The sequence below is a fragment of the Onychomys torridus genome, chromosome 17 (assembly GCF_903995425.1).
Source record: "Onychomys torridus chromosome 17, mOncTor1.1, whole genome shotgun sequence".
Lineage (NCBI taxonomy): Eukaryota > Metazoa > Chordata > Mammalia > Rodentia > Cricetidae > Onychomys > Onychomys torridus.
Window position 1 is genome coordinate 20712895 of NC_050459.1, and position 26256 is coordinate 20739150.

The 26256-nt window shown below is 42.0% G+C and overlaps 1 protein-coding gene across 2 annotated transcripts; it reads left to right on the plus strand.

Moving 5' to 3' along the window:
• Window positions 1–30: 30 nt before the first annotated feature.
• Rnf170 (ring finger protein 170) lies at window positions 31–26256 on the plus strand. Of its 2 annotated transcripts, none has more exons than XM_036166731.1 (8): window positions 31–272; window positions 1127–1255; window positions 5784–5924; window positions 7948–8023; window positions 11336–11444; window positions 19382–19455; window positions 22616–22726; window positions 24468–26256. In XM_036166731.1, the coding sequence occupies exons 3-8, from the start codon at window positions 5791–5793 to the stop codon at window positions 24735–24737; spliced, it is 774 nt and encodes a 257-aa protein (XP_036022624.1). In that variant the 5' UTR covers window positions 31–272; window positions 1127–1255; window positions 5784–5790; the 3' UTR covers window positions 24738–26256. The 2 variants fall into 2 exon arrangements, with proteins under 2 accessions (XP_036022624.1, XP_036022625.1); XM_036166732.1 differs by lacking the exon at window positions 31–272 and adding an exon at window positions 317–721.

Here is a 26256-nt window from a genome sequence, read left to right on the forward strand (position 1 = left end):
CCGCCCGGCCCCGCCCCGCGGAGCGCGCTCCCGACGCCCGTCCACGGCGCGTGGGCGCGCGCCCGAGCCCTGCTGCTGCGGCGGCGGCGGCGGCGGCGGCGGCGGCGGCTGGTGGGGCTCTCCAGTCGGCGCACTGCGCGTGCGCCGACGCCGCCGCCGGCGCTTAAAGAAGCGGCTCGGTGGTTGCCCGAGAGGAGTAAGCGAGGCAGTCCCCGGAAATGAACTCGGTTCCGTCCCGCGGACTGGCACGGTAGTTCCTCCGCCGCCGAGAGGTACGCGCTCCCCCGCCCCACCTCCCCGGCCGCGAGCGTGCGCCAGGCCACGCCCCCGCATAGGCCCGCGGTGGTGGTGGTGGTGGTGGGGGCGCGCACGGCGGGGCTCGGCGCCGTGTAGGGCTGCGGGGCCGCGGGGCCGCGCTCCTCCGCGCGAGGGTGGGCTCCGCGCGCCGCCTTCCTCCGGAAGCCTGCGCTCCAGCCCTGGATCTCCCGAGCCGGCCCCGAGGCACAGGGCGAAGGTGGAGCGGCTGACGTGGGCGCGTCTCGGAGGCTGTGGGCGGGTTTGGCCCGGCTGTAGAGAGCCAGCCGTTCCTCCTTTGGAGCCGTCTCTCCCACTAAACTTTCCTTGAAGTGAGAGAGGGTGGACGCCAGTTCACCAGTGCGGAAGGACCCCGGACTGTCCCTAAGGCCTGTTGCTTGTCGTGTTGGGAAGTGGCTCCGTTGAGGTGCAATCCTTGTCCCGCTTTCGTTTATTTTTTTTTCTAGACAGGCGTTGTAGGGTTTCGTGGACGTTCTTAATGTGGCGTGCAGGACGGTGCATAGGACGTACGTGTTTGAGGGATGTGAATAAAATGAATTGCCGGGTTCTCAAGAGTTCCTCCGCCCATACCATACCCTAGTCTGATTTTGGGGACAGGCACTTTATTGTTTTCCCTTTTAGCTTTCCCAGATGAGTATGCATGTAGTAGAGTTTTCCTTTGTCGGAGCTTGAACTTTTATGAATGGACCCATATTGTGGGGTTTGGCTTTCAAAGGATATTAAATTATCTGCAAATCCCCATGATTGTCTAGTATTCCATTGTGTGACTACAGCCTTATATACTGTTGATGTGCACTTCGTTCCGGTTTAGGGCGTCTCAGAACAATGCTATAATAAACATTCTTCTGCCTGGACCTTGATGCAAAGGTATTGGCGTTTTCAAGACACCAAGACACAAGATACATGCTTTGGAGTCGTAGGAGAATTGTGGATTCAAAAGGTATGCCCAACTACCAGGTCATGTAAATTGTGATTTAGAGTGCTTCAGAAGTTAGCTTCCCAGGACACACCTTCACTTTGTTTTGCAGTTCCTGGAGCCTCCCCCTTCCCCATTAGAAGTTGGTTTTCTCACTGAGCGCTTAGAACTACCAAACAGCATTGAGTTTTTTTAATGGTAACTTTTATCTACTACTGCTTAATGGTCACATGTAATTGATCATTTTATAGATGGGAAAAATCCTGGGCTAAGGATGTAGTGCTAGTTCATTACCCTAACAAACATCAGGGCTTGAGTTCAATCCTTGGTACAAAAACCAACCAACCAACCAAACAAACAAACAAACAAATAAATCTGAGCTGAAGCCTTCTCAAAGGTTTTTCTTGCACACATTATTCGGACAGGAGCAGAAATACCTTTAGAAATCCTAACTTTGAATCTCCCCTGCCTATCACTTCTATGTGGGTGCCCCTGGATCTTTGTCAGACTAGTGTTCCCACATTCCATACTAAACTGTTTCTGTAGAACCTGTGACACCTTTCAGTGACTAAATCTTGTTGGGTAAGTAAATAGGAAGTATATGTTACATTGACTTGGGCCTTGCTCAAGGGACTGTGGGATTTATAAAGTAACCAGATGTTACCGATGTATAAAGACCACAGGAAAGGACCATAGTATGTACAGAAACCACCCGTTTCTCCAGCTGCTCAGGCTGTCACGGCTTTGATACAATTGATTTAAAGTGTGTCTAGTTTTCAAGTCTTTGAGTCCACGGTGCCTGATGTTCGTTACTGGTGTTTACTTTGTGCTTGTAATTACTTTTCAGGACGGAATTTACATTAAAAGTTCCTTGAAACTAACTGCAGAAGCCACATGACCACCAAGTTGCTACATGAACCTTGGGGGTTGGAGAATGACCAAATTTCCTTTGTGGGAATTTCTAGAATTTATTCCTTTCCCCGTTTTGTTTGTTTGTTTGTTTGTTTTTCTGTTGGCCCATCACCCTTACCCCTTTCCCTGACAGCGTTAGGAAAAGACCCAAGATGGATGTGTTGAGACTTTTCGGAGCTGTCTTTGTCGGCCTTACTCAGGTGGAGGCTAGTTCTCAACCACAGCAGTCTACGAGCTCAGGGGAAGGTATTGTCATTCCATGCGACAAATTTTGGATTTGGTTGTGAGCACACAAGTCAGATGACCGCGTTCGTGTCTTCCCACAGTCCAACTATGGAATGACAATAAATACACAAGGCTCAGTGACATCAGCTTGCCAAATAGTCCCACCTACTTTGGTAATCTGGCTGTGGCAAAAGTGGGTTCTTTAATCCAGTCTTCACTAGTACCATTAACTCATCTCACAGCTCACAAGGCACGAGTAACTGGATCTGTGTGTCTCTGTGGTTTACAGTTAAAGAGGCTGCAGCGGAGCTCCAAAGATTTCAGAAAAGGGCTGAGAGAAGCCGCATGGCTAGGTCATGAACCAGTCCAGTGCCAGGATGGCGCTACTGGAGTCAGGCCTTCAGAGTGAGGCTGGGGTCCAGCTGTAAGGGGAAAAGCCAGACTGAGTGCTCAGGGAGAGTGGGTTCCTGCCTAGGTTCAGGTGGATGAGCAGGCTGAGTAGGCTGCGTTGATCACGGACCAAGCCAAGCCGAAACTCCAGGGAATTAGGGAGTCCTCTGCTTGTTGGTGTTGGATGCGCACATCAAGTATTGGGCCATAGGTGTAGTGTTAGATGTACTGGCTGATTGTGTGTTGGTCTTGGATGCGCACATCAAGTATTGGACCATAGGTGTAGTGTTATATGTACTGGTGATTGTGTGTCAACTTGTCGAAAGCTAGGGTCAGCAGAGGAGGGAGGTTCAGCTAAGGAAATGTCTCAGTGAGACCCAGCTGTGAAGAATTTCTCATTTAGTCATCAGTGGGGGAGGGCCCAGCCCATAGTGAGTGGTTCCATCCCTGGGCTGCTGGTCCTGAATTCTATAAGGAGATGGGCTGAGCAAGCCATGGAAAACAAGCCAGTAAACAGCTTCCTTTTCATGGCCTCTGCATCAGCTCCTGCTCCCAGGATCCTTCCCTGTTCAAGTTCCCATCCGACTTCCTTCAGTGATGAACAGCAATGTTGAAGTATAAGCCAAATAAACCCTTTTCTTCCTAACCGCCTTTGGTCATGTTGTTTCGTCTCGGCAATAGAAACCTTAACTTAGTAAGGTCTGTTACTTTATTGGGTCCAGGTGAGAAAGTGACATTTTCTGTAATCTGCCATGTTGGATAAGTTCTTGTTCCTGGTTTCCCTGATATGTTTTTAATGTGCCCTTGTGACCTTACACTTTAAATTTATTCCAATACAGTAATAGTATGTCTCCTATTACTTCCAGGAATAAGTCATTTATTAGTCTGTGCTGGGTGGGTGGTACCTGACAGATGGTGCTGTTAATGGGTCTACCCAGTGGCTTCAGTTATTCAATTTTCTCAAAATGGACTGTGTAAGGTATAACATGGGAGAAATGTGAACAATGAAAGCAACTCTAATGCCTCAACTGATGAGCTTGGCCAGCAAAGCACTGCTTTCTCTGATTTTTTTTAAACGGTTTCTCTACATAGCCATGCTGTCCTGGCACTCACTATTTAGACCCACTGGCTCCCATGTCACAGAGTTCCACCTGCCTCTACCTCCTTAGTGCTGGGATTAAAGGCATTTGCCACCACAACCGACCTACAAATAACCTATTTTTTGAGACAGGTCTCAGGTAGCCCAAGCTGGCCTCCAACTTCCCACACAGCTAAGGATAACCTTGAACTTCTGAACCGCCTGTCTGTACCTCCTCAGTATGTTTATGTGGTGCTAGTAATGGAACCCAGAGCTTTATGCATGCAGAGATGCACTCCACCAACTAAACTGCCTTCCCAGCACTGTCTCAGCCAGGGCGTTTCTAATTTAAAGAGAGAATACCTAGGAAAGAAAAAGTCTTAACTGGTGACCTGACCTGTCCTTAGATTATCTCAGATGCCCTCTTTCTTCCCCCAGCCTCAGCCAGCAGTTCATTTGGCTGTTTTCAAGTGACAATACGAAAAGCAGAGTGCTAGTGTCCGCGGGGGTCCTCCCCCCCCCCCCCCCCCCCTCGTCTCCTTGTGTAAAGCTTCACAATGGGAATTTGAAACTTGTCCTTTAAAAGTTCCTGGTATACGAGTGTTAAGTTGAGGAAACCCACCCTTGGTGCACTTCTTTACTCAGGTTTCTTCTGCAGGAGGTAATTAAGAGCTAATTCAGATCCATTTCAAGGATATTGGTTTTCCATACTTAATATTTTCTTTTTAAGAGAGATTTAGTATTTTCTTCTTAAGAGAGATCCACCCAGATTAATGATTTTGGATAAAACTACTTTTTTTTTTTTTGAGACGGGCTTATGTACACCCTGAACTAGAATCTATTGTGTTGCCAAATATGACCTTGAACTTCTTGCTCCTCCCATCTCTGCTGGGGATCCTCCCCAAGTGCTGGGATTTCAGGTGAGGGCCCGTGTATTTTGTGGTCGGGATTGAAACCGGGTTTATGAGTGTTAGGCAAGCACTCCATCCTTAGCCCTGGATAAAACTTTTCAATGCAATATTTTACATAAACGTAGGACTTTATTTATACGGTTACATATTTGATTGAATATGCCCATCATTGCTCTTTAGTTATCATATAAGTTTGAACATTACAGTTTTGTTCACTGGGGTGTTGGGGAGAATTATTGGTGATTGACCTACAGTGTAGTTGGGTTGTCCCCATCATACTTGTAGCATTGGGTGCTAGCATTTTTCTCTAGAATTTGGGAAGTCGGTTTTACTAAGTTCTGTGTGCAGAGCATGTGCTGGGTAACACAGTACTGTAGAGGACTATGTTTCCTTCTTAAGGGGTAAGACAGGGGGATTGGGCCTACTTGGAGACTTTATTTGATAATCAGGACTTAGAAAAGAGCAGTTGGGGTAGGAGAATATCTTTTCATAAAGGATCTAAACCTAAACCAAGAAAATGTCTCAATTTATTTTTGGTTTTGTTTCAATTTTTTTTTCTACCTTTGAGACTGAGGTTTTACTTTGTAGCCCAGGCTAACCTGGAACTCATCATGTAATCCAAACTGGCTTTGAACCTGCAGTGATCTTCCTGCCTTGATCTCCATGTACTATTACACTCCATTCTATAAAGTCCTGGAGATCAAACCCAGAACTTTGTGTATGGTAGGCAAGTATTCTACCAACTGAGCTATCTCTCCAGCTCTTCAGGAGAGGTATTTTTAAAATTTTTACTTTAAAAATACATATATGGGTGATAAAAAGTAGTTTCCTTAAAGAAAATAGCATTTCATCTTGCCCAAATCATGATTCTGGCAAATTAAAAAATAATAATAATAATTAATAGAGGAACCTTAAGTGAAGTTATACTTAATGGTACCTATATTGAAAGAGCATGCTGTAAGTATTAGATATGTTAGAAGTAAGCCCTACTTATATTGTTTTTATTGATATATTTCATTTTTGCTTCTTATTTTAGACCTGTAATGGCCAAATACTACAGTGAAGTCCCAAGTTTGCAGCAAGATGATTCCCTTATAGAAGGAGTAAGTGACCAAGTACTTGTGGCCGTGGTGGTCAGTTTCACTTTGATTGCTACTCTCCTGTATGCACTTTTCAGGTGAGAGCAACGGATAAGTGGTGTGTCTTCCTAAAGGTCCATGACTCTTTGATTCTTCCTAGCAATAGCTGGTCTCAGTGACTCCATGTATGTTCTAAAGCATTTTATTTTCGATTAATCTTTGAATGCTACCATATTTTTCCTTATTTACCTGGGAGTTTTAAATTCATAGTTTCCATTTTGATTAAAATATTAATTTTCCTATAAGCATATCCTAGTTTTAAAAAAAAATTTTTTTTTCGAGACAGGGTTTCTCTGTGTAGTTTTGGTGCCTGTCCTGGATCTCGCTCTGTCGACCAGGCTGGCCTCGAACTCACAGAGATCCACCTGGCTCTGCCTCCCAAGTGCTAGGATCAAAGGCGTGCGCCACAACTCCGGCTATTTTAAAAATTTTTATAATTGAATCCACCAACTAGTCAGTGGTATGGATAATCCATGCAAAATAGTTAGAAAAAGTGAATCAAACCTAAACAAAAACCCACCTCATTACTGATACCAGTGCTCTCCTGGCCTAGTCACATTCTTTTTTATTAGCTGCCAGCTTCTTGCTTCTGATTTTCCATTATACTGGCTAAGATGTTAGTGGTATGTGTGTGCTCATGTTCTTAGTTTGCTGTGATAAAGACCATGACCAAGAAAGTTGCTCTGATAAAGACCATGACCAAAAGCAAGTTGAGAAGGAAAGAGTCTCTTTCTTTGTGGAGATCTCTGCCTCCCAAGTGCTAGGATTAAAGGTGTGTGCCATCACTGCTTGGCATCTATGTTTAATCTAGTGGCTTGTTCTGTTCTCTGATCTTCAGGAAAATTTTATTAAGGTATGTAATATATCACTACATTTGTGTCAAGTTGACAAAAACCAACCAGCACAGTTAGTTTTGGCATTTTTGCATTATATGATTTTAATTTCTGCTGTCTTCCCTTCTCCTTAAATGTGAAAAAATAAGAGAAAGACCTAGTTAGGTGGAAGTGTTCAGATGTATAATATGTAAAACTATCTATCTGCTTATTTTAAAGAAACTTCACAAAAGAAATGTGTTAATTGTTCTGTACATTATTAGTTTGCAATAAATTCCCAACATACTGGGCATCTGGATTTTATCGTTTATCATTTAAATTGTAGATTTGGGAGGAAGTTGTCACAGAGTAGCCTAGAATACACCATCCTGGAGCTGGAGTACAGTTGTATGTCATCAGTTACACTTGTTACATTAATATTTTTAAGAAAAATTATGTATTTTATGTATATGAGTGCTCTGTCTGTCTATATGTCTGCAGGCCAGAAGAGGGCATCAGATCCATAACAGATGGTCGTGAGCCATGAGGTTGCTGGGAACTGAACTCAGTACCTCTGAAAGAGGAGCCAGTGCTCTTAACCACTAGACCATCTCTCCAGCCCCCATGTAGTTCTTTTTCTAAAATTAAAAAAATATATTCATTGGGCCCGGATGATGGGTCAGTGGGCAAACACATTTGCCATGCCTGATGCCTTGAGTCAGTCCCAGAACTCGCATGGTAAAAGAGAAGCAATGCCTGTCAGTTATACTGTTGTCTACACATGTGTGTCATAGCACACACCCCCATACACATAGACACACATGTACACCATACACAAAATAAATGAGTTTTAAAATTATTAATTATTATTAATGGGTTTGGAGCATGCTTGCCATGGTGTGCATGTGGAGGTCAGAGGGTAACTCTGTAGTTAGTTCTCTGTTTTCACCTTGGCATGGGTTCTGGAGATCCAACTCAGGTCATTAGGCTTACATGGCAAGTGTCTGTATCCACGAAGCCATCTCATCAGCTTGTGGTAAAAAATTAGACTGATGGGGTTGGGGTTTTAGCTCATTGGTAGAGTGCTTGCCTAGTAAGCGCAAGGCCCTGAGTTGGGTCCCTAGCTGGGGGTGGGGGGGCGAGGATGGGGGTGGGACGGGACACTAGACTGATAAAACTGATAATGAAGATGGATTAATCAGATAGTTTTTTTTTTTTATTTCAAAATTTACTGCATTCTATCCAACAGAAATGTACAGCACAACATTCATCCAGAAAACCAAGAACTAGTCAGGGTGCTTCGAGAGCAACTTCAAACAGAACAGGTATGGTTATGGAGTATATATTTATATAAGGGGATGTTATAACTTCCTTTTATATGCGGTGGTGAGGAGTCATTAGAAAATAACTTCTGAGAAGTAATCCATGTCTTTACTCCTTACATTACATTATTGTTCTTTAGGTTATATAGTTTCGAATTAAGCCCCCCCCCCCTCTTTTTTCCAGACAGGGTTTCTCTGTGTAGCCCTGACTGTTCTGGAACACTCTCTATAGACCAGGTGACCTCAAAGTCACAGAGATCCACTTGCCTCTGCCTTCTGAGTGCTGGGATTAAAGGCGTGCACCACCACCACCGCCCGGCCAGCTGACATTTTCTTCTTTTGTGGGTATTGGAGGGACAATAAGGCAGTCTCATGTATTCCTGGCCTGGAATGTGATCGGTAGTTAAGGATGCTCTTAAACTCCTAATCTTCCTGTCTCCATCTGTGCCTCAGTTACTTTTCTATTATTGTGAAGAGACCAAGGCAACTTATCAAAAAAAAAAAAAAAAAGGCATTTAGTTAGGGGCTGGCTTCCTGTTTCAGAGGGTTAGTTCATTATGGTGGGAGCATGGCAGCAGGCAGGCGGGCAGGCAGTTACTCTGGAGCAGTAACTGAGAGCTTACATCTTATCCAGAAATTGGAGGCAGAGTGGGAGAGTCTGGGCCTGCAGTGGACTTGTGAAACCTCAAAGCCTACCATCAATGACATACCTCATCCAGCAAGGTCACACCTCCTAATCCTTCCCAAAACAGGTCACCAGCTAGAGTTCAAATTCTATATGAGCCTAATGGGGGCCATTCTCATTCAGTCCAACCAACCTCCCAAGTGCCACCAAACCCAGCATTCACTTGACTAGTCTTAATCCGTACAGACACATGCATGATTTTTATTAACTTGCTCTAAAAAGAGAATAATTTTTGTATTTGTTGTTTGTGGAGAAATAACATTGGCCTTGACTGAAATGAAGCTAGAAACTTCTTGTTTGTTTGTTTGTGACAGAATCACATAGTCCTGGCTAGCCTAGAACTTGCTGTGTAGACCAGGCTGGCCTCAAACTCATAGAAACATACTTGCCTCTGCCTCCCTAATGCTGGGATTACAGGCGTGCGCTACAATAGTAGGCTTTTGTTGTTAAATTCTTGTTGTTGTTGGTTTTTAATGATAATTTTTTTATTAATTTTTTTTCATTTATTTTACATATCACAGTTTGTAAACCTCCCTCCTCTCCTCCCAGTCACCCGCCTCCACTCTGACCCCCATACACTCTTCCTTTGTTTCTGTTCAGAAAGGGGCAGGACATTCTTTTTTTTTTTTTTAAAGGTAGGATTTTTTATTTTAATATTTAAATATTTTATTATTTTCTTTTTGTAACATTAGGACTGCTGTGACTATACCATCTTGGGTTATTTTAGTAATTTGGTGCTGTCTTAAGAAGTATGAAATTCTAATTCTAATTTCTTAACATTGTATCAAAGTTCTTTAATGCAATTTGTAGTTAAGTTTGTATTTACAAAATTTGATTTTTTTGGTGATAATTATTTTATTTAAATAAATTTTAATACCAATTTATTGTTTGTATATAAATGTTTTGCCTCATGTATGTATGTGCACCATGTGTGTGCCTTTTGCCATGGAATTCAGAAGAGGGTGTTAGATCCTCTGGAACTTGATTACAGATGGTTGTGAGCCATCATATGGGTTCTGGGGACCGAACATACATACTGTAAGAACTGTTCATGCCCCTAACTGCTGAGCCAGCTCTCCAGTCCCTTGATGAAGCTGTGCATTTTGTGTTGGTGCTGGTTAGTTTCCAGGTCCTTAGGTACTACAATCAATCTGTAAGTGGAGTTTTTGCCCTCATGGCACTTACATTTCAGAATGGTGTTTGATGTGTGCTCTTGTCTGAGTCATTTCTCTCAGGACTGCTATCTGATCACAACAGTGGGAGACCAAGGAATCTGCATCTATGTGTGTATTTGATTGGTTTGGGGTCTTTTGAGACATGTAGCCAAGCCTGGCTTGTTAGGTAGGGTAACTTGGCTAACTTGGACTTCTTATCTTCCTGCCTCCATATCCTTGCTGTTGGGATTGCAGACATGTGCACCGAAAAGCATATTAACGTTTACTGGCATGGCTTTGTGAAGGACCGAGCTCAAGTTACCAATAGTGTTCACTCTTTTCTACCTCTGACATTAGCAAGTCTTCACCGGAAGTTTAATTCCTTCTTACAGAAGGTAGAACAGATACGCAGCCCTTCTCAGAGGGCAGCTGTTAAGGGAGAAGGATGTAAGAAACAAAGCCAGACACCTACCTGCAATCCTAGCGTTCGAGAAGCTGGGGTAGAGCTGCTGTAAATTCCAGGTCTGCCAAGGCTACATAGCAAAACGCTGTCTCAAAAAATTTTCAATGAATACTAAGAATAATAGTTTAATACTTCTCTTTCTCTTTTGATGGTATTGAGGATCAAACCCAGGGCCTCATGCATGCTACGTGGGTGTTCTCCCCCTGAGTTACACTGAAGCCTGATCTTTCTTTCTTTTTTTCTTATTTTTTAAATTGATTTTTATTTTTTATTCTCTCATATATTGCATCCTGGCTGTAGTTTCCCACTGCTCCCCTCCCCCCAGTCTTTTCCCCAGATCGGTCCCCCACTGTACCTCCACCTCCCCTCAGAGAAGAGCAGGCCTCCCGGGCCATCAACCTAACATGGCATAACAAGCTACAATAAGGCCAGCCTGGAGAAGGCAACCCAGTAGGAGGAAAGAGTCCCACAAGCAGGCAGAAGAGTCAGAGACAGCCCCTGCTCCCAAGTGAGGAGTACCACATGAACACCATGATACTCAGCCGTAACATCTATGCAGAGGACCTACATCAGACCCCTTCCCTGATCTCTGCGAGCTGAGTCTGGTCAGTTGATTCTGTGGGCTGTGTCCTGTCGTTCCTCCCTCCTCCTCAGACTCCCCGAGCTCCAGCTACTGCTTGGCTGTGGGACTCTGCATCTGCTCCCATCAGTTGCTAGATGAAGTCTCTTTGGCCTCTTAATGACAATTCTGCTATGAAGCCTGGTGTTTCTTATTCTCTAGTTTATAGACGAGCTTGTGCAACTCAAAATAACATATGCATTGTAATAAAGTAAAAGACAAACTTTGAGTTAATCTATATTTTGTTTTCAAATTATGTTTAGGAAGGAAGGTGGAGGCCAAGTAGTTTAAATAAAACAATATAACTTTGTAAGCTTCTCAGTCTTGCAAGACCTTAAACTACTGTGTGTGTGTAATTTCCGTTCTGAGATGCGTGTCCGTGTTCTCTCACCAGGATGTCCCTGCTCCTGCTCGACAGCAGTTCTACACTGAAATGTACTGTCCAATCTGCTTACATCAGGCCTCCTTTCCTGTTGAAACAAACTGTGGACATCTTTTTTGTGGTAAGCAAACAACATCATTCTTTGAAAGTGACTAGGCATGACCTATGTGTGTACATAGGCTGAATTGATAATTTTCTTTTTATCACATCTCCTATTTCCTGAGAAAATGAGGTTGCTTCTGATGTCCTGCTATAGTTGATATCCAAACGATAGTATATTATTTAGATGTCAATATACTAAGGTCTGAGGATGTAGATCAGTTGGTAGAGTGCCAGCATATGCACTTGATCCCTGGGATTGTATAAACCAGGCATGGCGGTGCAGGCCTGAATCCTAGTACTCACTGGAGGAAGGAGGATTAGAAGTTCAAAGTCATCCTCAGCTAGACAGCAAGTTCAAGAACAGCCTGGGTTACATGAGGGTAGTAGAATATTATTTAATGTGTGTTACTTTTGTTTATGCTCTGGAACATTTGTTTAATGATGCAAAAATAGTGTTACATTTTGTTTGATTAAATAAAATTCACCTGCGGTCAGGAGGTTGCATCAGCAACTAGCTGACAGGAAGTGGTAGGGAGGAGGAGGAAGGGGACTTTTAAGTGGGGGCTGGGAGAAGGAGGAGGGTTTTTGGGAGATTTGAGCAAGGAGAGGAGGAGCGACATGCTATTCAGCCTCTCTGAAGAGCAGAATTCTCCCTCAGCCTTTGAATCTTGAGTTCTTTAGAGGGACAGGAGATTTAGATAAGTTCCCTGGGAAGCTTTGAAAGAGCCGGTGCCTGAGGGAACAGATCCCCGCGGGCTGCAGCCTTTGCAGTCTGGCAAACCGCTGTAGCAGTGGAGCTGCAGTTGCCGTTAGGACAGCAACAGTACAAGGAAAGACAACACATGAGAAAAGTGCATACCCGTGCCTGTGTGGTAGGATACCCACAGACAGACAGGTACTAAGGCACTATTCCTATTTAGTGTGTTAGCATTTGGGTTCCAAGCTCTAGACAAAAAGCTGAACTCATTAAGCTTCTATATCATGAGCACTGGGTTTCTTGGATGAATAGTTCAAGTTTCCTAGTAACATGGGTCCACTGAGTCCTCCTTCAAGTTTTGTCAATTTTATATGGTATTCAAACTTGCCATGGCAAGATTGTTCTCTCAAGAACTAAGTCACAAACCTCTACTGCCTGTCTTTATTCTTTCTGTGTGACCTTAAGGAGTTGGAGATAGAGAATGAGAAACCTAGAACACATAAAGAGGAAGTATTTTCACCTTCATTATCAATGAGAGGTACCTTCTTTCTCCCATTGGCTTTCCTGGTTCCCAGAAAGACTTCATAGAGAGTATCAAGATACCATTGATTCTTATGTCCACACAAGGTTGGGAGGGGCCCTATGCAGACTGGAAGCATAACACACTTAATCTCATCCAGACCCACAAGTCAGAAACTGAGGCTCAGAGAGGGCAAGAAATTCCATAATGGGTAACCCAGCCATCAAACAACCTAGATCTGCCTTTAAGCTCTGTGTTGAATTCTGCTTTGATCGGTGGCTTACAGAAGATGAACACTCTAAGAGCTGCCCCCAAGTTAGAGATGTCCAGTCATTAGACCTATTTTTCAGTAATAGTATTCCTGTTAGTCACAAGTTGCATAACAGTGTTTTTATGTACTTTTGAACCTACAGATACTACATAAAAATGCCTGAGTAGGATATTAGAAGCAGTCCATATACAATATATATAGTCTATATAATTAAGATAGATCTTGATTATTCCCAGTGTGTTCTGAGTTTTCACTTAAAGACTACACTGTAACGTAGCCTGATCCTTTATTAGTATCCTCCCTTGTGTGTCTTTGTTTGACTTCATCATAGAATTCTTACAGTTTTATTATTGATGTTGCTGTGTTTGATAGGAATATTTGAAATCCCTACCATGCAGTGCAGTTTTCCATACATTGTGCTTATTGTACTGAATCTAGTTCTGTGTTCCATCAGCCATTAATTTCAAACTCCCCAAGATTCTGTTCTTAAATACTGGGTCTCATCTTGTAGCCCTGGCTGGCCTAGAACTTGCTTCAAACCCGGAGGTTCACTTCCCTCTGTCTTCTAAATACTGGGACTAAAAGCATATGCCGCCAGACCCAGCTGTGGTTTTAGTTTGGATTTTTTTTTTTTTTTTTTGAGACGATATATTGCTTTGTACACCAGCCAGGCACGGAACCAACTGGCATTTCTACCTCAACCTCCAAAATGTTGGGATACAGGTGTGTACCACCTTGGCCTACTTCACTAAGGTTTTTAGCCCAAGTCCCTAACATATGGTAGAACACTGAATTATCTGTGGCATGTATTATTTACCTCTGCCAAGGGAGGACAGTTCTCTCAGGAACTTTGCCCAGCCCTTCTCTGAGCTCTACTTAGGATCTTTCAGCTTTTCTTTGTTTCGGTTTAAGACTTTCTGTGTTTGTGTGCATCAGTTCAGGTGTCCTGGTGTGTGTAGAGGTGTTAAAGGACAAATCCCGGCGAGTCCTTGCCTTTCTACCTTGAGAGAGGGTTTCTTGTTCACTTCTGCAGATGCTAAGCTAGCTGGCCTACAAGCTTCTGCCTGTTCTCCCATCTCCACATCCCATCTCTAGGGCACCGAGATTATAGACATGGGCCACTGCATCCAGCCTTGCATGGGTCCTAGGGGTCTGAACTCAGGTCCTCAAGCTTAGAGAGCAAGTGCGCTGTTGGCTGTCGCATCTGTCCTGCCCAGTGTCAGTCTTTTAACTGTCTGGGGAATGCTGAAGAGTAGCAGGATAAGAAGGATCACCTGGGGGAGGGAAGCTAATGGCCGTCAGGAGAGACAGCTTGCTGCTCTCAGACCTGTGATAGGTATTCCTGATCCACCTGACCTGCCTTCTGAATCTAGACAGGGCCTTGGTCACCCTCCCAGCAGGTGTTAGCAGTCTGTGAGGCTTGGCAGGCAAAATGAACTTATTTGCCAACTCAGGCGTAGCCAATTCACTGAGTGGATAATCCTGGCAATTGAAAGATGGCTGTATTGTGTTCTTGCTTTTACCTCTGGGTCTGAGGTAATAGGGTAGATTGCTTCTGATATCCTGCTCTACTTGTTAGGTACATTTTTCTTTTGAGATGGGTCTTGTGGATCCTAGATTGGCCTCAAATGAGTAGTGTAGCCCAGGATGACCTTGAACTTCTGATCCGCATTACCTCCCAGGTGCTGAGATTTCAGGCATGCACTACCAGGCCTAGTTTCTGTGCTGAGGGGGATTGATAACCCAAGGCCTTGTGCTTGTTAAGCTACCACTCCTCCAGCTGAGCCATGTAACACATTTATTATTTAGTAAATTCAAAAGTAAAAAACTTGTTATGCAATTTCTCAATTCTTTGGACAGTAGTTCAATATGTTAATACCACATGTATCAAGAGCACTTAGTTCAGTAATTCTTTTATGTAGCAGAACACCTCTGCTCTTCTGCAGTAAATTAGGATGGTGACAGCGACAGAATCATCTCATTGGCATCTATAATCTGCATTGTTTAACTCTCAGGCCTCTGAGACTGTGGTCTCACTTGGCAAATTAAGTAGGTTCAGAAAGATTGTGACCCAGATGTAAGTTCACTCATTTCTTGCACCAGATGATACCTAAGTATCTTTTTTCTGTGGAGGGAGAAATGTGAATAAAAAAACATCAAGCATCTAATAGCCGATGAACTGAAGCATTTAATCTGCTGACTCATAGTTTTTCAGTGAAGCCAAATGGTGTTACATAATCGGCAAAATAAGGACACCCACACCCTCGTTTCAGGAAAAGATACTCGAGATTAAATGAGTGTAATGTCTGTCAAAGTAGGTTGAATTTTTGGGTGAAAAGGTCATAGATAAAGCTAAGACATGATATCAGATGAAAATATCACTAATAGATTAAATTCTGTCTTCTTTTTGTGTATGTATGCACCTGTGTACATAATTGTATGTGTACAGGTTCATGTATTTGTGTACGCATACATATGTGTGTGCCAGTGTGTGTGTGTATACACATACACACATACGTGTTGAGGTCAGAGATTGGTGCTGGTATTGTTGCCAATCTTATTTTTGTTGTTGTTGGTGGTGGTTTTAGTTGTTGGTGTGTATTTGTTTTTGAGACAGGGTCTCTCTATTAATGTAGCTTTGACTCTCCTGGAACTCACTCTGTAGACCAGTCTGGTTTCAAATTCATAGAGATCCACTTTCCTCAGTCACCCTAGTGTGCTAAGGTTAAAGGTCTAGGCTACCACATCTGGCTTATCTTAGTTTATACAGTTCCTCTCCCAACCTGGAGTGCAGTGATTAGGTTAGACTAGCTGGCCAACAAGCCCCGATGATCTCCCCCTCATGCTGGGGTTACAAACATGCCACTGTACCTGGTTTTTACATTGATGCTGCAGGGCCAAACTCGGGGACTAATGCAGCTCCCTATCTTCCTGGCCTGCCTTTGTTTCACATGAACTCCGGGGACAACCACTTCAGCAACTGAGCTATCTCTATAGCCCCAAAGTGTTGCTTTCATACAGGTTTTGTGTGAAATTAGAATGCCCAAAGTACTTAATAAACTTCGTAATTAACACAGATCTCCATGAAGGTATAGGTGTGAGATGATGGTTTAGCTTTTTTTATCGAACCCAGGGCCTTGCGCTTGCTAGGCAAGCGCTCTACCACTGAGCTAAATTCCCAACCCAGTTTAGCTTTTAAATTCCTCTCGAAGTTGGTAAATTGGCTGTTTCCTAATTTGGTCAGCTTCTGCTTATTGGTGAAATTATTAAGGCCACTCCACGTAGTTAAAAGGGAGGTTTATTTTGTGGGGTAGCTTACAAATGAAGGGGTAGGTTGCAGGGTCTGGCAAAGGTATGGCGCAGTCCGGCGGTGTTCTCTGGAGAACTCTGCTCGGTCCCTTCCTGCGTCCCGTGTCCTGGAACCAAGAGAGCCACCTCCTCTTGATCCTCGGTCTTCCGCTCCTTCCTCTGCCCCGCCTTGTGGGCGTGATCATTACTGAAGCCTCAATGGGGGTTGGAACTTCCAGGCCAATGCTGGGATGGCTACCCACTACATCTGCTAATGCCATTGGTTGCTCACCAGTATTCTCACAGACCCTTCCTTTCTGCTTTAACTCTTGTGTGTAAAGAACACAAGTGTCTTGTCTTCTGTTTTCTGCCTGAATAAACCTTAGCTATCCTATGAATTTCAGTTCAGTGCTGGACTCAGGTTGCTCTGCACAGATCTACCCCTTTTCATTTCACATTGCACAGTTGAAGACTAGCTCTATCAGGCAGGAGAGATGGCTCAGAGGTTAAGAACACTGGCTGCTCCTCCAGAGGTCCTGAGTTCAATTCCCAGCAACCACATGGTGGCTCACAACCATCTGTAATGAGATCTGGTGCCCTCTTCTGGCCTTCAGGGACACATGCAGGCAGAACACAGTATACATAATAAATAAATAAATCTTTAAAAAGTGGGGGGGGGGGGGCTGGAGAGATGGCTCAGAGGTTAAGAGCACTGACTGCTCTTCCAGAGGTCCTGAGTTCAATTCCCAGCACCCACATAGTGGCTCGCAATCATCTGTAATGAGATCTGTAGTCATACATGCTGTATATATAATAAATAAATCTTAAAAACAAACAAACAAACAAACAAGACTAGCTATCTTCTGATTTGAGTATGTCACTTTGTTTCCCACAATTGGGTTGCTATTGCATCCTCTAAATTCTGACTTAGAGAGGTCAGAGTCAGGAACATGGGCTGGGAATGTAGCTCAGTTAGTAGAGTACTTGCCTAACATACATGAAGCTTTCTGTTTGGCTCTTTAAAAGCATCAGACAGTAAAAATCTTCATTTTACTGGGTTAAAGTTAAGTGTTTATTTACTGAGCGCCCTTACACACTTTTTTTTTTTTTTTTTTTTGGTGGAGCTGAGGATCGAACCCAGGGCCTTGTGAAAGCAAGCACTCTACCACTGAGCTAAATCCCCAACCCTTTTGAGGTCTTCTTTCAGGCAGGGTTGCCATCTTTGGTTGTTTTGTTGCCCATGAATGTGTGTGTGTGTTGTGTGTGTGTTGTGTGTTGTGTGTGTGTGTGTTTATGTGTATTTGTGTTCATATGAGTGTACATGTGTGTGGGTGCTTGTGGAGGCCCATGTTAACCTCAGGTGTTGGTCCTCAGGATACCATCGTCTTTTTCGTTTGTGTATGTGGGTGGGTGGGTGTGCATGCATGTGGTGGTGTCTTCCTCAGACACTCTCTACCTTATTTCTGAGATAGAGACTCTCACTCAACCTGGAGCTTGCTTATTTGGCTAGGCTGGCTGGCCAGCAAGGCTCAGAAATGTTCATATTGCCACCTTTTCTGCTTTGGCATCTCAGGTACAAACTGCAGTGTAGCATGAATCTTAAAAGTTCTTATTAATAAAAATCAAACCTGGAGCCAGGTACTGGGGTCAACACTGGAAGATCAGAGAAGCAGAACAAGCCACAGCCTCACCTTGCCAATTCCTCGGCTGATCCTGTTTCCTCAGACTGGAAGCCTCTGAGTCCTCATCTAAATGAATCTCAGCTGAACTGTGCTCAAAATCCTAAAAGCTTAACCAGGCAAAAGCTTCTAGTTTCTGGTCTTCAAGCCTTATATACCTTTCTGCTTTCTGCCATCACTCTCTGGGATTAAAGGCTCTTGTTACCATGCCTGGCTGTTTCCAATGTGGCCTTGAACTCACAGAGATCCAGGCGGATTTCTGCCTCTGAAATGCTAGGATTAAAGGCGTGTGCTACCACTGCCTAACCTCTATGTTTAATATTGTGGCAGTTCTGTTCTCTGACCCCAGATTAGTTTATTAGAGTGTACAATATTTTGGGGAATACAATATTGCCATACTGCAGAACCCAGATTTAAACAGTAATGTAAAATGAATGTGAGTACTGGGATCAAAGTTCTCATACTCACTCTGACTTTACATACTCAGCCAATTCCCCAGGTCTCACCTTTTCTCTCTTTTGAGGTGAGAGGTGGTCCTCTTACTGTTATGGAGCTTACTAGGTAGGCTAGGCTGGTTGGCCAGTGAGCCCCAGGGATCCATCCACCTGTCATTGCCTCCCCAGTACTGAGATCCCATGTGTGTGCCACAATGTCCAAATATTTTACATTGGCCCTTGGGAACTAACTGAGGTCCTCATGCTTGTACAAAAAAGACTTTACTGATTAAGCCATCTCCCCCATCCTCATGAATATCACCTAGTAAGTAAGTACTTCAAATATTGAACTAGGATATAAATTTTATCAAGGAAGCCTAGTATTTCAGTGATTTTGTTTTCGCTTTTTGGAGTGGCAGGGAGGAAAGGTCTCATGTAGCCTTAGGCTGGTCATGAACTTGCTGTGTAGTTGAAGTTGATCTTAAAATCCTGACCTTCTCACCTCAACCTTGTAAGTGAAGGGATTATAGCTACCATATCTCACTTAATTTGGCTTTCTAAACCCTTATTGTTGAGACAAGGTTTCACTGGGTAACCCAGTGTGGCCTCTAACTTGAAATCCAGCTGTCTGTGCTTCCCAAGTACTGGAATTATAGGTATGTGTCGCAACACCCTGCTGGTTCAGTGATATGTCAAATTTGGAACAAAAAATATCTGAGAGTTTATCATATTTAATACCATGATTATTATATATAGGAAACTACTTTCTATGAGGCCTCAGTAACTGAGGGGGTTAATACTTGTTTTTTATTGTATAAAAATGTCTGTTGCTTAATTAGTAGCTGAAATAAAAATGTTTTTTAGTAGTTGGAAATGATTGCCAGATTTTAACTTACCTGAAGATTTGGTTGGATGAAATAAATTTTTTTTCAAGGAACATTTAATAATGTAGATAAACAGTGTACTAAAGCAATGTTTTCAGGAAGGTAATGCTGTTAAGTTGTTGAAACTTGACTAGTATATATGGACTTTAAAGCTTCATTGTTGATATTTTCTTATTCCACTAGGTTCCTGCATAATTGCATACTGGCGATATGGGTCCTGGCTTGGTGCAATCAGTTGTCCAATCTGTAGACAAACGGTAGTGTTCTTCTATATATATAAAGCATCACTTATGTCATTTCATAAACATTAGTAGTTTTTTTTTTTCAAGTGTTTTATATGTATGTGCCTGAGTGTCTGTATGTGCATCCTGTGTGTGCAAGAGTCCGTAGAGGTCAGAAGAAGGTATTGGATCCTCTCAAGCTGAAGTTATAGTGACTGAGCTACCCTATTAGGTTTGAGAACTGAACCCAGTCATCTGCAGGAGCTAAGCTTTCTTAACCACTGAGCCATCTCTCCTGCCCAGTATTGGCAGTTTTAAAATTTAAATTGAGCTACCCTTTCAGCCAAACTGTAGTTTTACAAACTGTCTGTGACTTCACTAATTTTTTTAAAAAATACATTAAAAAAATCATTATAGTATCATAAAAAAGGAATTCTATTTGAACTCCTACAGTTGTAGTGAAAAGCAAGTGATAAATGAGTTTGTCCCAACTCCTAAGCCTTTCTTGTATGATCAGCAAAGGAATAAATGAACTAGATAATCACATGGCAGCGTGTTATCTCCTACATACTGTTGTCTTTTAGAAAAATATGTTCTTCCTTTTAGAAATATTTAGTGTGCACCATGTTCTTTGAACCTTAGAAATGAAACTCACAGGTATTCTTACATGTGCGTATCCTTTGTTCTAGCTATCATTTCCCATTACTGTTAGAGCAGGAGAGCTAGATTTTCTTCTCATTTCCTTTTTATTTCTGTAGTCACAAACTTGACCTCATTCACTTTTTCCTTTTTCTCCCATGGTTAGAAGTGAAGTTGATTTCTCCCCCCTTACATTGTTTCTGTGGCTAATTTGATGTGTGGCATAGGCAATCAGTTTGCCATAAGCTAACTGCCAGTAGCTCTTACCTTTTGCCAGAAACATGGAGGCCAGGTAGTGTACCTTGAACTGAGTTCCACCATGTCTTAGCCAGTGTTCTATTGCTGTGAAGAGACACCATGATCACGGCAACTCTTAAAAAGGAAAACATGTAATTGGAACTTACTTACAGTTGGTTTATCATCATGGCAGGAAGCATGGTAGCACGCAGGTAGACATGGTGCTGGAGAGGCACCTGAGAGTTCTACATCCAGATTCGAAGGCAGCAGAAAAGAGAGACACTGGGCCAGGCTTGAGCATGTAAAACCCCAGAGTCCACCCTCAGTGACACACTTCCTCCAGCAAGGCCACGCCCCCAACCCGTTAAGTAGTATCACTCTGTGACCAAGCATGGAGGTCTCTGAGCCTGTGGGAGCCATGGCTGTTCAAAGCACCACACACGGCTCTGCCCCTCTTTTTGACTTCACCCATGGCCTTCCTAGAGTGTGTGCATGCTGCACTGAAAACTGAGCAGGGATCAGTAAGGTGATGAAGCTGTCTTGTCGGATAGCCGTTACTTCCATAACTCTAGTCCTTCAACCTGCAGGCAAGACAGGAAGTGCTGCTGTACCTCTTGTCTCGCCAGACAAAAGGCCGTGGAGATCAGATGTAGGCTCCTGTCCCTGACTAGAGCACACTTGTCACTCACTCCTCTCTGTACGTGAACTTGAAAACACTCCCTTACTCCTCAGGTTTACTAGACATCCCAGGGAAAAGTTTATTTTCGTTGTAAAACCACCTGCAGTATCATATAACAGGCGGTGTAACAGGCTGGCCTCCCTGTTTCTCTGTAAATGTTGAGGTCATTCATGGTGAATCTATGTCCTCTTTTTTTCCATGCATGCATGCATAGCACTAACATAGTGCCTAGCTCACAGGAGATGCTCAGTTAATATTTATTGAAGGACTACATTCATTCATTCGTTTTGAGACAGGGTCTCACTATGCAGCCCTGGCTGTCCTAGAACTCACTATGTAGATCAGGATGGCCTTGAACTCACAGAGATCTGCCTGCCTCTGCCTCCCTAGTACTGGGATTAAAGCATATGCCACTACTCCTTAAAAAGACTGCATTTAAAACAAACAAACAAACAGTTCGGGCTTTTAGAAAAGAACAGTTGCAAGAAGGAAAACACCATGAGGTTAAATCTCTAAAGATTTGATTTGACTGTCTTGACATTTAAGGGTTAATCATGCTAGAGACTTAAAATTACTGCTTTATTTCAGAGACTGTATTTTTACTAACAAATCTGTGAAGGAATGGATGACTATGTCTGCTGTTCATACCATTCAGTCACTCCTTCGTTTAACTGTTTGAAAAATATCTGATCAGTGGTTTTCTTAACCGGAGGAAGGATAAAAACATCTAGAATGGTTAAAAACCAAACCTACATTTATTTATTTATGTACTATGTATGTGAGTACACTGTTCACATGTCCGTCTGTGAGTCAGAAGAGGGCATTGGATCCCATTATAGTGGTTATGAGTCACCATATAGTTGCTAGGCATTGAACTCAGGATCTCTGGAAGAATAGCCAGCTCCTACTCTATAAATCATCTCTCCAGCCGACTAAACCTGTTTTGAGTCCCTTCCATTTTTATCTCATATTTCAGTGATTATTCTTTACGTATTGTTATGTTCTTAACTATACTTATTTTATAAGGTCCCTGTATTGTCCTGAGGCAATGGTCTGCTGTCTTTACTATGGCCTTGAAAGTAGCAAAGCTAATCTTTGTTAGTGATAGTACGAACACTTATATCTGCTTATTACAAAAGGAATTGGTGTTTCAGAGTCAGGCCATACAGTACTGTAATTTCTGTATTATAAGAGCACTCAAAAATATGTCGAATATGTGTAAAAATGAGTCATTCAGAAATGCTTAATTTTTCCTCTGAAAATGATAGGTCTATATTTTTAATGTTTTTTAAAATATTTTTAACTTTGTTACTGAAGATTTTCCTATCACCCTTTTATCTCCAAGTGTGCATTTTCCAGAGAACTATGGGTTTTAGCCCCTGAATTGGGTAGGAAAATTAATATTTAGAGTAAGTGTTTAGATGTGGAACTCATTTTATCTTGGAGGAATTAAAATTTACATTTTGTATTATGCTTTACTATAAGGCAGTAATTATTTACTTGTTCCCCCATGTTGCCTTTATTCAAAAGAATGAATGAAATACACATTCAGAAGCTTTTCTTGTTCTCTTGAACAACACAAAGTGAAAAAGTAATAATAATAGTGCAGAAGGTGTAACAGCTTTTTCCTGTCATACACAGGTAACTCTACTCCTAACAGTATTTGGTGAAGATGATCAATCTCAGGATGTTGTAAGATTGCGTCAAGATGTTAATGATTATAACCGGAGATTCTCAGGGCAGCCTAGATCTGTAAGTAATGGTATAGTAGGTGCAAAGTCAGAGAGCCTTTAAGTTCTTTTTGTAAAATCAGACTTACAACCAGCTCTTAGAGATGCAAAGTCTTATGTGATTTGGACCAAGTTTTAACCATCATCGCCAGTCCCTGCGTTAGAGTTTTCCAGGGGCCACAGTTTATTTTTGAGACAGAGCCTCACTATGTAGCCCTGGCTTGTCTGGAACTTGATAAATAACTAGTCTGGCCTTGAAATCACACAGGTCTACTTGACTCTGCCTCCCAAGTGCTGGGATTAAAAGCATGTACCACCATGCCCATTCCTTTCCTGTTTTTGACCTAGCATTAAAAAAGTTTTATTTCTGTATATGTATGTGTGCTTGCAGCATGTGTGTATGTGCACCACAAGCATGTAGATGTCCGTGGAGGCCTAAGAGGACATTAGTGTCTCTGGAACTGGAATGGTGATTGTGAGCCGCCCATTGTGAGTGTTGGAGACTGAACTTGGGTCCTCCACATGGTAACAAGTGCTCCTAACCTCTGAGCTGTCTCTCCAACCCCGTGTTATTTTATTTGTTTTACACATATCCTCTAGGGACACCTCTGCCCTGCACATGTGTGTGCACACACCTTAGTGTGTTTTTAATGTATAGTACTTACCAAGGCCTTGTGGAGCAGACACGTTTTGGGAGGCTGAGGCAGGAGAATCACAAATTCAAGGTGAGCCTTTGCAACTTGATGAGATGCTCTCCAAATAAAAAGTTAAAAAGAGATACAGAGATATAGCTGAGAGTAGGACACTTGCTTACCAAGGCCCTGGGTTCAATCCCCATTGTTACGGAGTGTATATAGTCTGGCCTTTTATTACTTACTTATTATTACAATGGTCTTTTCTGTACAACATCTTTCATAATTGTTTTGGAATTAAATACTCAATTATTGTTAAATTATCTCTAGCATGTTAGAAAATTGTAACTCAAGGTCACCTCATGTGATAATTGATTGCTTTTGAATCCAGCCCAGATATATCTTGATAGTATATCTGGCATTTAGGAACAAATCTCAGACTGTAAGCCTATATATTAATTTTATTTATTTATTTTTATTTTATTATTTTTTTGAGACAGGGTCTCATTCTGCAGTCTAGGGTGGTCTTTGAGCTGTTGTTGATTCTCCTGCTTTCCCATCTCCTGATGCTGGGAATTACAGTGTGAACTACCATTTTTGGCCTATGGTTTCTTGGCTCATTTTGTTAAGTCAGATTATTGATAAAACGAGTTTTGCATGACTTTAGACTTAGAACCACTTATCAGAGTTTTCAGATTCAGAGTATTTGCATGGATTTTTACAAATAGAGCCTCCCAAATCTGAAAATCATAAAATCATAAATTTGACATTTGGAATTCCAAAACATTTTGGTTCCATAGTTTTAGACTTTAGAGCCTTTTATATTTCAGAACATGTCAAAATTATGTAGCATTTGAAGTATCAGACTTTCAGATAGCGTGTACTCAATCTCCCACATTTTAAGCATTTTGGTACTTTATGACTTTTTAGTTGTCTATAATAAAACCTGTTTTATAAGAATCTACTAACTAAACTATTTTTAAGTATAATGCATAATTGGAAAGTCTGGTATTAAGTGTGTGAAACACCTTAATTCATCTTAGCTGAATTTGTACATTGTACAAAAATTTTATTACTTTTTAATTTGATATATTAGATGTTAAATCATAGTACTTGTTTTTCCTCCTTCAGATTATGGAAAGAATCATGGATCTCCCCACCTTGCTGAGACATGCATTCAGGGAAGTGTTTTCAGTTGGGGGTCTCTTCTGGATGTTCCGAATTAGGATAATGCTTTGTTTAATGGGAGCTTTTTTCTATCTAATATCGCCTCTAGATTTTGTACCTGAAGCCTTGTTTGGAATTCTGGGCTTTCTAGATGACTTCTTTGTTATCTTTTTGTTGCTTATCTACATCTCTATTATGTACCGAGAAGTGATAACCCAAAGACTAGCTAGATGAGAAAAATTAGTTTACTAGACTATCCGAGCTTATATTTAAAAATCCAACAAAAAGATCCATGGCAATACCAGTCACCCAACTATTATTTTACAAGCTTAAAGCTTTTGGTTATCATTTGACAAATGCCTAACAATATACAACTGGAATTTTTACATAATGCAAGTTCTAATGTTAAGATCAGATTATAGTGATCTACAGCTTTATCTCAATTCTGTGTATCTGTAAAAAAATATGGAACCAATTGAAAAAGGATACTTTGTTGTTTTCTTTTTCTCCAAATTACTTAGCTTAATTAGATACATAGTCCAATATTGCTAAATGTACAAATCATCATCCTCAGTGGGTACCCATACATTAATAGAGGACTTTGAAACTTATTTAAATATTTTTGCTAAAGTCAAATATTGTATGATACTAGGGAAAAGCCAGTGTCTCAGTGTTTTCTATGCTTTGTGGACCTGGAGCAGCTCTGCTTTTTCATTTTTGTCTAATTCTTTGTGATCAGCTGAAAATGAAAGAAACTTGAACTTCATGTATTTCAGTGTATGGAACACTGTAATCAATAAGAGAATTAACAAAGTGAAAAACAGTGCATCTCCTGGAGGCACTTTTGACATTCAGTTATGACATTTAACCAAGAGTTGGCCTTTTTATAGAAACAAATATTAAAGTAACTTGTAGCTAGTTGCAGTGGCTTTATACTTGTAATTTCTGCATTCAGGAAGCTGAGATAGGAGATTGCCAAAAGTTCAAGGTCTGCCTAGGCTATATGATGAGTTCCAGATCAACTTGAGCTTTAGAGTAATGTCCTGCTCAAACCAAAAGCAAGGCTGTGGGTAAAGGTGCTTGCTGTCAAGCTTGACAACCCAGGTTCAAACCCTGGGTCTCACATAGTGGAAGTAGAGAACAGATTCTACAAGTTGTCTCTGACCTTCACATGTGCACTGTGGCCCATGTGTGCGCACACACATAAAGTAAATAAATTGCAATCAAAAAGAAAACATAAAAGCAGCTTGTAAAGGGAACTTATTTGTTTTAGGAACCTAAGTAATATTGCAAACACTTAGAAGTTGGACACATTTTTGAGGAAACAGGATCTTCACTTCTGTTGGTGTTAGGGGATTTGGGAAGGTAGTAAGAACGGTGTTTATATTTTACAAAGTATGAGTTAACTCTTGCAGCAAAATGAAGACATTTGATTAGTTGTCTGCTGCCCTGAAAATGCAAATACTATCTTGTAGGTGGCACTATTTGGCTCAGATTCATCATGTCTTGGGCAGAATGAGGAAATGTGTAGGAGATGGCTATGTGGTGAAGTTCCTTGTTTTGTGATGCTCGTGACACAGAATGTAGGGCCTGTGGTTCTCTGTTTGAGAAGAGTGAGTACCCTAAGCGTGAGATCCTTACTCCAGCTAATAGGAGTGTTTAAGATGATGCCCAGAGGTCATCTGAAATTATTGTCGTCATAGTCAGCATCAGTGTGTGTATTTAGGGACAGGACATAAAGCTAAAATCTGTC